The sequence below is a fragment of the Oncorhynchus clarkii genome, chromosome 5 (assembly GCF_045791955.1).
Source record: "Oncorhynchus clarkii lewisi isolate Uvic-CL-2024 chromosome 5, UVic_Ocla_1.0, whole genome shotgun sequence".
In the NCBI taxonomy this organism is placed as follows: Eukaryota; Metazoa; Chordata; class Actinopteri; order Salmoniformes; family Salmonidae; genus Oncorhynchus; species Oncorhynchus clarkii.
In genome coordinates this window covers 11346828-11359162 of record NC_092151.1, presented here as the reverse complement: position 1 = coordinate 11359162, position 12335 = coordinate 11346828, and the positions used below count along the sequence as shown (strand labels likewise).

Genomic DNA, 12335 nt, shown 5'->3' with positions numbered 1-12335 from the left:
AATATTATAGTTTGATTACATTTTAGGGTATCTGAGGAGTAAATAGAAACGTATTTTGACTTGTTGAAACAATGTTTAGGGGTAGATATTCAGATTCCTTTCTATGCATGTTGCACGAGTGGATTACTCAAAACGATGGCGCCAACTAAACAGACTTTCTGGGAAATAAAGAAGGATTTTATCTAACAAAACAACACTACATGTTGTAGCTGGGACCCTTTGGATGACAAATCAGAGGAAGATTTTCAAAAAGTAAGTGAATATTTAATCGCTATTTGTAAATTTATGAAACATGTGCCGGTGGAAAAATATTTTTATATGGGGCACCGTCCTCAAACAATTGCATGGCATGCATTCACTGTAATAGCTACTGTAAATCGGACAGTGCCGTTAGATTAACAATAATTTAATATTTCAACCGATATAAGACACTTGTATGTACCTAAATGTTTAATATTTATAATTTGTATGATTATTTATTTGAACTGTGCGCCCGCTATACCCTTTTGCACTGAATCTATCTCTTAATGACCTTAATTATCAATTCCTCAATCCATGTGTTACAAAACCGATAAACTAGCCTATTAATATTGTTGCACTCGCTAAGTCTAGGGGTCTTAGGCCTAGTTAACTGGTCTGTAACCCTCCATATAATAACACAATGTAGCTGGAGTGTTTCGGCACTTGTCCCATTCTGTTGTTGACAACTACTGACTGTCTGTCCATATGGAGGAGCTGTGAAACTCTTAGGCAATGAAGGACGTGTACTCTCCCAAAGGTCAGGTCTAAATACATCCGCTGACAGAGAGACAAGGACAGTTACAGCCGCTAAGAAAGCTATTCTCTCTCACAGTCATTGCTTTCTATGGCCTCATCTGTCTCCCTCCATGTCGCTACTCCCTCTCTTTCTACTGTATCTCTTCCACTCTGTCTCTATTCCCCCAAGTTTTTCTACCCACTGTTGGTGTCCACAATGGAGATCTTAGTACCCTTCTCTCTCATTTCTATTGGTTTCTGTTTAACACAACCAGGGCTCTATTTGAACAAACCTAACTCAATGGTAAATCTTAGCACTGGCAGTAGCACAAAAGGTTCGGGGGTGTGTTAGGAATATTTTTGCTATTTTCACAACCAGAATTATGGGCGCAGTAGCTGGCGATTGCGAGAAAGGGCTGGTCTTTGAAGAATAAATAAGTTGAAGGTGTGTAGAGGCTTGACCCCTCACTGGCCAATAAGAACGTAACTGATCCTCTGCTCTAGCCATTTGGTTGGCCTCCCTGTTGTTCTGTCTGTCTCACTGGCCAATCAGAACATGCTACATGGCTAAATATGTGGTTGCTTCAGGTTGTGTATTTACAGTCTTTTATATATTGCATGAAATGTTAGTCCGTTATAACACAGTTTGTTAAATAGCCTACAGAAACAAAATGTAGGCCTATCCCATATTTGCTAAATATGTTGAACATGTTTATGAACAGTAATTGCATGGCTTCAATATCAAAATATATTGTAAACATAGCATTTCCACTGATTTAGGCCTACTGTAAAATGCATTATGTCCGAGCCATGGACAAGCCAAACGTTGTCAATAAGTAGGATTACATTCACTATTGATGAGACTTAAAAAGACAGTGAATACATTTGATCAAATTCTAATAAAACGAAACCACCACTTGTTTTAAACAGGCTGTGTCTAAATACAGTTATAGGAACCATATTTGCTCCCAGTGGGCGTATAATATGTAAGAATATGGAAGGTTTTACACACATCCAAACGTTTCACAGGAGCCGGAAAAAGATCCAATATAAAGAGAAAGGAGACATGTCCACTCACTGCTACTGCTCCCAAATATATATATAGTTATAGCTTTCCATCGGCTGTAAAGGGGTGCGTAACTAGTGGCAGGGAAGTCAGACGCAGGAGAGCAGAACTAGGTAATAGCCGGAGCTGTTTAATTTCAAAACCAACGGCATCAAGAAATAACAAACATGGATACAAAACCCGAAGCGCACCAGTAAACATGTGCACAAGCACTTACAACAAACAATTCCACACAAAGACATGGGGGGAACAGATGGTTAAATACACAACAATAAATTAGGGAAATTAAAACCAGGTGTGTAGGAAAACAAGACAAAACAAATGGAAAGTAAAAAGTGGATCAACGATGGCTAGAAGACCGGTGACGCTGACCGCCGAACGCTGCCCGAACAAGGAGAGGAACCGACTTCGGTGGAAGTCGTGACATCGGCATTGATATGGCCAGTAGTGACTGGAGTGAAAACAGACTGTAGTTCAAAGTAAACAAACACACATCTTTTTTTTAGCTGTTTTTTTTTTACCCCCTTTTCCTCCCTAAGTTTGATCTTGTCTCATCGCTCAGCCAATGGGCTCGGGAAGTGAAGGTCGAGTCATGCGTCCTCCGAAACATGACTCGCCAAACTACGCTTCTTAACCTCTCTTGGGTAGGGGGCAGTATTTAGAATTTTGGATAAATGAGGTGCCCAATGTAAACTGCCTGTTACTCAGGACCAGAAGCTAGGATATGCATATGTGTGGTAGTATTGGATAGAAAACACTCTAAAGTTTCCAAAACTGTTAAAATAATGTCTGTGAGTATAACGGAACTGACATGGCAGGCAAAAACCTGTGGAAAATCCATCCAGGACCTGGGATATTTTTGATGTGGGTACTTTTCAATTGAATGCCTATACAGTATGTAATGTATTGGACCCAGATTGCAGTTCCTCTGGCTTCCACTAGATGTCAACAGTCTTTAGATATTGTTTCAGGCTTGTATTCTGAAAAATTAGGAAGAATGAGACCATTTTCTAAGTGGACTGTAGAATGAACCAGAGCTGTTTCGGGCGTGTGACCGATTGCGCGCAGTTCGTTGTTTTTCTATTGAAGACGCTATTGTCTGGTTGAAATATTATCGATTATTTAGACAATAGACAACCTGAGGATTAATTGTAAACATTGTTTGACATGTTTCAACGAACTTTACCGGTACTATTAGAATGTATTTGTCTGCATGTCGTGACCGCCTTTGAGCCAGTGGATTACTGAACAAAACGAGCCAACAAAAGTTGGAGTTTTTGGGACATAAAGAGGGACTTTATCAAACAAAACAAACATATATTGTATAGCTGGGACTCTTGTGACTGCAACCATATGTCATGACGTTGGACTCTTTGAGTATAGCAAGCCCCATCCCCCTCTCCCTGCCTCCCCCTTGCCTCCTTCAACTAGGTTGCTGTGGTCAAAGAGGCCACACAGTATAGAGAGAGTAGATTTTCATGGAGAACAAAGGAAATCCTTCCACCTCACAGAACTTGAGGTACGGACAAATTTCATGTTCCGGAGAAGGTAAAAAAAAAAAGTATAAAAGATCGGTGAAGAATCCAGCTACTGGTCCGTTTGTCACAACTTGGGGAAGCTCATGGGAGACGGTGTGGCCACATTACCATAACGCTGTTTATATAATAGCCTCAGATATGAGGTGTACATCTAATTGTTGTATAAGATGAATGAGTGAGTATGATACTGTGTGTAAAATTGTGTAATATGATTTTGGACTGTTTATTGAAGGAAAACTCAAAAAGGGGATTGGAGTTAACTAAATCAGAGGACCGCCCCTGAGCCCAGTTAGGGTCAGGCGTCCTGGGACAGCCCTTCTCTGCCTTCCGAATAAAAGCCCCACTCGGGTTTTCGATCAGCAGACCGAGCTTACCTCAATTACGAGATGGCTAAAGGTTGCAGACCATGTTTTTCTCCATTAGGAGGACAAAGGTTGTAGACCATTACTGAATCTTTTAACCATACCACGTGGTTAAACTCTTAGACTATCGATACCGACAGAATAAGAACAAGTCTTTGATATTAATTACTAGTCTGCAGCTAGGAATTCGGTATCATTGAACGCGAAGAACGACAACCGCCGAAACATCCATCGATAACAAAACGAATGAATGTCACTCTGAACTATCCCCTATAACCACGACAGAGAGAGAGAGAGGGAGAGAGACGGACAATTCTACAAAAGAAACAAACTTTTCACCAGCGATCAAGACAACACACTGAGCGTAAATATATATATTGATTGCAATTGTTCCCGAATGAGTGAGCTTTCATGTGCAAAGGATTAGCATTTAAATTGTTCTAATTATCACTCTGTAGTGACTTCTTAGTCGACCCCCACTTCCCCTTTTGTCTAACAAGGCGGTTTAGCCCACTAGGGCACATTCTCCAATCATTTCATGTAACCACATTTACCTTGTTTGTTTGTTTGTTTATGCATTTCTGTGAATTACTTAGTTAGTAATAAATACATTATTTAAGACAATTGATGTATTGTAAGCGGGGCATTGTCCTCAGATAATCACATGGTATGCTTTTGTAAATGGGGCACTGTCCTCAGATAATCACATGGTATGCTTTTGTAAACGGGGCGCTGTCCTCAGATAATCACATGGTATGCTTTTGTAAATGGGGCGCTGTCCTCAGATAATCACATGGTATGCTTTTGTAAGCGGGGCGCTGTCCTCAGATAATCACATGGCATGCTTTTGTAAGCAGGGCATTGTCCTCAGATAATCACATGGTATGCTTTTGTAAGCGGGGCATTGTCCTCAGATAATCACATGGTATGCTTTTGTAAGCGGGGCATTGTCCTCAGATAATCACATGGTATGCTTTTGTAAGCGGGGCGCTGTCCTCAGATAATCACATGGTATGCTTTTGTAAACGGGGCGCTGTCCTCAGATAATCACATGGTATGCTTTTGTAAGTGGGGCGCTGTCCTCAGATAATCACATGGTATACTTTTGTAAGTGGGGCGCTGTCCTCAGATAATCACATGGTATGCTTTTGTAAGTGGGGCGCTGTCCTCAGATAATCACATGGTATGCTTTTGTAAGTGGGGCGCTGTCCTCAGATAATCACATGGTATGCTTTTGTAAGTGGGGCGCTGTCCTCAGATAATCACATGGTATGCTTTTGTAAGCGGGGCATTGTCCTCAGATAATCACATGGTATGCTTTTGTAAGTGGGGCGCTGTCCTCAGATAATCACATGGTATGCTTTTGTAAGTGGGGCGCTGTCCTCAGATAATCACATGGTATGCTTTTGTAAGTGGGGCATTGTCCTCAGATAATCACATGGTATGCTTTTGTAAACGGGGCGCTGTCCTCAGATAATCACATGGTATGCTTTTGTAAGCGGGGCGCTGTCCTCAGATAATCACATGGTATGCTTTTGTAAGCGGGGCACAGTCCTCAGATAATCACATGGTATGCTTTTGTAAGCGGGGCGCTGTCCTCAGATAATCACATGGTATGCTTTTGTAAGCGGGGCGCTGTCCTCAGATAATCACATGGTATGCTTTTGTAAGCGGGGCACTGTCCTCAGATAATCGCATGGTATGCTTTCGCCGTAAAGGCTTTTTGAAATCTGACACAGCGGCTGGATTAACAAGAAGTTAATCTTTAAGCCGATGTATAACACTTGTATTTTTATGAATGTTTAATTTGACTATTTCGAATTTGGCGCTCTGCAATTTCACCGGATGTTGGCCAGGTGGGACGCTAGCGCTAGTTTTAACACCCATCCGCTTAACCTGGAAGTCAGCCGCACCAGTATGTTGGAGGAAACACTGTTTAACTGACGACCAGAGTCAGCCTGCAAGCGCCCGGCCCACCACAAGGAATCACTAGAGCGTGATAAGCCAAGTAAAGCCTCATCAGCCAAAACCTCCAGTAACCCGGACGACGCTGGGCCAAAAAACCTCCCCTAACCTGGACGACGCTGGGCCAAAACCTCCCCTAACCCGGACGACGCTGGGCCAAAACCTCCCCTAACCCAGACGACGCTGGGCCAAAACCTCCCCTAACCCGGACGACGCTGGGCCAAAACCTCCCCTAACCCGGACGACGCTGGGCCAAACCCTCCCCTAACCCGGACGACGTCAAGTCCTATGGGACTCCCGATCACAGCCGGTTGTGTTACAGCCCGGGCTCGAACTTACACATGGATTCAGCACCACAGACGATCGGAATTCCCGCGATTTGACAGGTCCAACAGAGGAAAGTGGAAAATGCATTCATTGACAAAATGATAAACGGAAAACAATAAACAATTTTAAATAACTTGATGTTCTGACACCTTTTATGCAATGGGCATAATGAGTCCAACCTTTTCACAGAAGCTGGACAAAAATCATGTACAATATGAATAAAAAAGTGTAATGTCTGTTGACTGTTTTCTGCTTGTGATATTTTCATAAACATTGGTGATTTACATATGGCTACTGTGTGGGTGTCCGATGTAGAAATTAATGCCATAACCAACTGAGTAACCGCTAAGACCAGCTTTTGGTCGGTCTTAAACATCCCTAGGTGCGCTGTCTGAAATTGGCATATTGGCACATGTTTTTAAGGACACACCTCAAAAATAGAGCACTCAATCTCTCAACTATCTGTTCTATCCTAATGAAACAGTATAACTTTAGACCGTCCCCTCGCCCATACCCGGGCTCGAACCAGGGACCCTCTGCACACATCAACAACAGTCACCCACGAAGCAGCAAGTGACGTCACCGATTGAAACACTATTTAGCGCGCACCGCTAACTAAGCTAGCGTTTCACATCTGTTACACTAATACTTATCTCCCTGCCTCTTTCTTTCTCAGCTCTATCCGTTTCTAACCCTCTCTGCCAAGTTCTTTCACTCTCTATCCTTCGCTCTCTCCCCTCAGTAGCTCCTGACTGTCTCTTGCTTGCCCCAGAAGTGGCGTCAGAGCTACTTGGGTTTGTTTCATGGGAGAACCGATCGATTTCCCCAAATGTGTCTTTGGCCTTGGACATATTGACCCTTGCTTAGAGAATGAGGATAGTTGAGACTAGCATAGTTGTATTACTTACTGCTGTGTGAAGCTAAAGTTTGAGTTTAGCTAGAGTTTTGGCCTAAAATGTTCTTATTTGACTCGTATGAGCATTTTAATGAAGACTTGTTTACAGTTGAGTTTCTGCAGATATTACAGATTTTTTTAAACAAAAACTTTCTGAGCAAATTGTTCAACAACAACGGATGAGAAGGATGAATCTTCCCTCGCCACAAGTTTCTCAACTTCAAGTGTCAATTGTTTTTCAGCAACTGGTGCATAGAATCCTCTCTACTTACAAACTCAAACAGAAAAAAAACAAGTGTAAATTTTATAAAGCTTAGCACTTCATTAAGAAACAAATGAATGGTTGGCCAAGTAGTTGTTCAGTTAAGCATGTGTTAAGCTGCAATACATTGGATTGGAAGTGGACACAGAATGCATGCATTCTCTTGCTAACACAATGAAAAAGTCCCATGCATGGATACCAGTGTACTCAGAGGAACCACACACAGTGGAGGAGTCGGGTGGCAGCTTCTCGATAGCTAACCCATGAAGGAGTGCTCTTAAGCGGGCATTAGTGCAGGGAGAAGCAGGGTAGGGTAAGGGATAGAGGGGTAGGAGGCATCAGCTCATTTCCAGTAGACAGAGGGACCAGTGTCTTTCAGTCCTGGAGATCTAGACAGGGTGTGTTTTTTTTTATTCTAGTCCTTCACTAATACATCTGATTCAACAGTGCTCGAACAACCCCGGGCCCAAGGACCAGGATTGAACAACACTGCCTCAGAAGGTCACTCCCAAAGGAAACATACCCTCTTCGATAGTCATTGGGCTCGCTGAAGAACCGTCCCATTTCACGTATGTTTTTTGTCGCTCGTGGTCTCATAATGGCTCCTGAGGTTTGCGGTCTGTCGAGTGTGTGTGTGTGTGTGTGTCTGAGTGTGTGTATATGCGCGCAGGCGCAAGTTATGGCTAGTTAACTGAGCGCCCTATCACAACTGACACACAGAAAGGTCGACGTACCATGGGAAGCGTAGTGCCACTCTCACGCGCCGCTATCAGACATGGCTAGTATGGAATGTGCTACAAATAAAGCTGGCTAAACTTAGCTCCCCTGATGCTCTTGACTCCCGTACTGCACATTAAATATCACTATCAAAGTGTTCATTCAGCATAAAAGTATGTTTTTCCCCCTTAAACAGGAATTGTCCGTAAGTATTGCAAAGGAAGTTGAAAGTAGCCTGGATGTAGTATAGCCTGGACGTAGTAGCCTGGATGTAGTAGCCTGGATGTAGTATAGCCTGGATGTAGTAGCCTGGATGTAGTAGCCTGGATGTAGTATAGCCTGGATGTAGTATAGCCTGGATGTAGTAGCCTGGATGTAGTATAGCCTGGGTGTAGTATAGCCTGGATGTAGTATAGCCTGGATGTAGTATAGCCTGGATGTAGTAGCCTGGATGTAGTATAGCCTGGATGTAGTATAGCCTGGATGTAGTAGCCTGGATGTATAGCCTGGATGTAGTAGCCTGGATGTAGTATAGCCTGGATGTAGTAGCCTGGATGTAGTATAGCCTGGATGTAGTAGCCTGGATGTGGTAGCCTGGATGTAGTATAACCTGGATGTAGTATAGCCTGGATGTAGTAGCATGGATGTAGTATAGCCTGGATGTAGTATAGCCTGGATGTAGTATAAACTGGATGTAGTAGCCTGGATGTAGTAGCCTGGATGTAGTATAGCCTGGATGTAGTAGCCTGACTGTTCAAGCAATCGACAAGGATAGATCATTTTCAACAATGGCGAATTGGCTATGAAGCAACAACACACTGTCAACGGGCTATGTTGAAAGTGCCGAATCACTTTTAGGTCGTCCATCCTCAACTCTTTCAGGCCGCTGGAGACATATCAGTTACATGTTATGATGGCATCACCTGATAGCGCTCCTCCTTCCCTTTCTGCATATCGGGTGGGATTATAGTGGAAGCTCATGACAGAGCTCCCATAGGCCTTTGCATTATGCATAAAGGGGGTGTCGAGTTACGGTGAGTAAGCAAACGAGCCTCCTCCGAGCCAAATTAAAACCCCTTTGAAGACCGTTGCTCATTTTGTAGAAAAGCCACAGTCACCTTCTCAATTTCAGTTTGTCTTGCAGATTGTATCGTCATTCATTAATTTGTGCTCATCACAATTGTAGTTTTGGTTCTGATAATGTGATGGCTTTAGATGTACTGTGACATGAAATCCCATCTGAAATCCCATCTGAAATCCCATCTGCTGACAGACTGATGACTACACTTTCCACTTTTGTGGATGTTTGTCAAAACAAAACTGAGTTTAACATCTGTAGGTATCTTGCATCTTAATGTATTTCTAAGAATTCTGAATAAATGAATGAATGTCCAGTGTACAAAAGCATCAGAACGCCTAGCTCTGGTACAGAGCGTTAGTGTGCCTTTCTCAACTACTTAGTAGAATAGTTGAGAAAGGCACACTGGACCAGTGCTACGAAACGCCTACTATTACAATGACTTCAACTCTGTTCAAATGAGGAGATGGAGAAAGTGGTAAACAAATGATCAGGATGGGGTTGGAGTTGGGGGAAGTTTCTAACACTGCTTCTTCACATGCCATGCAGTCTTCGTAAAACAAAGATGACCATCACACATGTTAGATGAGACAACAATGTTCTGAGACCCAGAGACTAGGCCTAATCTTGAGTCTAAACCCATAAACCAGACTTTGATCCATCCCTTCATGCCATGTCATTGGGATGTTCCACTGCAATTTTCCACAGGGGTGGAAAGATCTACCAGAGTGCACCACTTAGGGAAGGATTTGGGGGGTGAGGTTTTAATGCCCAGAATACTAAACCATGTCTAAAAACTCTCTAAACCGTCAGCCTCTCTCTGGCTGTGAGTGTCAATCAAATTTAGGGAGACAAATTTCTTGAATTCTCATTCAATCTGGTCATTTGTTTTATTTGTATTTTTACCATTCTGCGCATTAAAGATGAGGATGTATTGGAGACACGTGCGTCTAACGTGGTCTGTGATGTGAGGTGTGAGCAGCAAGGCAGAGACAGGCACAGCATTCGTCCGTAACAGCATGGTCAGCGCGTGCTGTTAGTGTGTGTGGTGGGGGCTAACACTTTAGCAGACGCCTCCGTCATAAGGCCTTCATAACACTGTCATAACATGACAATACATGACATAATGATACCGTCATTAAACAAGCCTTTGACGTGGCAGACGAGCCACGACAGCTGTCCTCTTATGAAAACTGAGCTTTTGCCGTTGTCACCAAAACAACGTTGCATGGGAGAGCTAGCAAACTAGCTAGCTGGCTAGCTTTGTTTTTCCCAAACCGGTTCTTGGGGACCCCAAGCTATTTCACACATTTTTTCAGCTACAACACTAGCACACCTGAATCAGATGTGTTTTTTCTTGAATAGACCAAAAATGTGCAACAGCTGGGGTCCTTGACAAACAGGCTGGGTAACATTGGGATTACATAGCTAGTTTTCCTAAACAACAGTTTGTGTTACGACTGTCAATAGTCAGGTGTCAAAAATGAACATGGTACTGATTGTGTCATAACCATGGCAGTGCATTGGCCCTTATGAAGAAGGGGTGAAACTAAGTGTTAGCGACTGGAGTTTGTCCGCAGGGCCTCACTTACTTTCCACTAATGACGGGCTCAGACCGTCGCGAGGTCAGGCCTGGCCTCTGCAGGTGGTTATTCCTATCGATAAGAATACAAAATGGAGGACACTGAGCGAGTCAGTTTTGTTTTGTTGCGTCATTCATGGTCTCTGTCATTCATGGTCATTTCAACATATTTTGCCCAGTTTATCCCGCTGGGAGGTCAGATAGTCTGATGAATTACTTTCTGTCCAGATGGTCTTAGATAAGGTCAGTATGACACCAACGGAGTTAGACCTCGGTGCAACAGAGGAGTCAGGAAGACGGTGCCTAGTTTGTACTCTGTCACCTTTTACAAAGAGGATGCAGTGACATAAATAGCCAATGTGCATCCTCATATGGAATGAACTGAGAAACAGAAGGCAACATTGAGAGCAGCACTGCGGAAGGTTAAGACAAACATGTAGGATACATATATTTAGACACAATCAAGAATGACTTCAGTCCACTGTCTGTCTCTCAACAGAGAGAGGACAACATGACTTCAGTCTACTGTCTGTCTCTCAACAGAGAGAGGACAACATGACTTCAGTCTACTGTCTGTCTCTCAACAGAGAGAGGACAACATGACTTCAGTCTACTGTCTGTCTCTCAACAGAGAGAGGACAACATGACCTCAGTCTACTGTCTGTCTCTCAACAGAGAGAGGACAACATGACCTCAGTCTACTGTCTGTCTCTCAACAGAGAGAGGACAACATGACTTCAGTCTACTGTCTGTCTCTCAACAGAGAGAGGACAACATGACCTCAGTCTACTGTCTGTCTCTCAACAGAGAGAGGACAACATGACCTCAGTCTACTGTCTGTCTCTCAACAGAGAGAGGACAACATGACTTCAGTCTACTGTTTGAGCCTCCTGATGGAAGGACGACATGGAGGACAGTGTCCTGGTATGTACTTATAGGGCATTAAAGAGAGAGAGAGAGAGAGAGAGAGAGAGAGAGAGAGAGAGAGGGGAGAGGAGAGCAGGAAGAGGAGATGGAGGATTGAGGATTCAGTGTTTCCCCTATATTCATAGCTGAAAAAAATCCTAGGGGAAAAACTGGAGGATCCCATTGTATGTGGAGCGACAGAAGGACAGGGGTAGGCAACCCTGGTTCTGAGTTCCTCTGGTACTGCAGGATTTCGTTCTAACCAGGCACCACACCTGTCTCTACTAATTACTTCACCAACTGAGAAGATCCATTAATTGATCAATTAAATTGGATACATTTCACCAACATGGTATTCCATGTCTAAAGCAAAACTAAAGCAAAACTTTAGGTACCCCCGGCACATCAGGACCAGAGTTGCTAACTCCCCTGCTCCAGGGGCTCCACAGTTTCTTCATGTAATTTCCCATAAAAAACCCTCTGATTAAAGAGGAGTGACTGAGTCAAAAGTATATTATAGCTGTGTTTACACAGTCAGACCATTTCTGATATTTTATTTACCACTAATTGGTCTTTTGACCAAGCAGATCAGCTCTTTTGCCAGTAACTGGGCCAAATATCAGAATTGTGCTACCTGTGTAAACAGAGGGCATATTCAGGGGCATTTATTGCAATGGCTGAGTGCCGAGGTCAACAAGGTCAAAGTCATGCTGTGTAGAAGACAGAGAGAGGGCCTGGTGCCGTGGTCTGTAATGTCGGTTTATATACCATGATGACTAGTGGGAACAGACTCATGATACTTCCTGGGAAAAGAGTCTTGTATGAGATGTACTACTTCAGATGAAAGTCACTAGTCCAGATTACAGGCCACAAAAATCCCA

General features: G+C 43.3%; 1 protein-coding gene across 9 annotated transcripts in view; it reads right to left on the bottom strand.

The window, feature by feature from the left end:
* LOC139408362 (3',5'-cyclic-AMP phosphodiesterase 4D-like) overlaps positions 1 to 12335 on the bottom strand; it is a 302623-nt gene that overhangs the window by 52567 nt on the left and 237721 nt on the right. For 4 of the 9 annotated variants that reach the window (XM_071152145.1, XM_071152138.1, XM_071152137.1 and 1 more), the window contains exon 3: positions 10559 to 10621. The exons of 4 other annotated variants lie outside the window; for them this stretch is intronic. In XM_071152145.1, the coding sequence (XP_071008246.1) occupies positions 10559 to 10621 (63 nt within the window). Of the gene's footprint in view, positions 1 to 7694; positions 7819 to 10558; positions 10622 to 12335 lie in introns of those variants that run through there. One more of the 9 variants, XM_071152146.1, reaches the window with a different exon arrangement.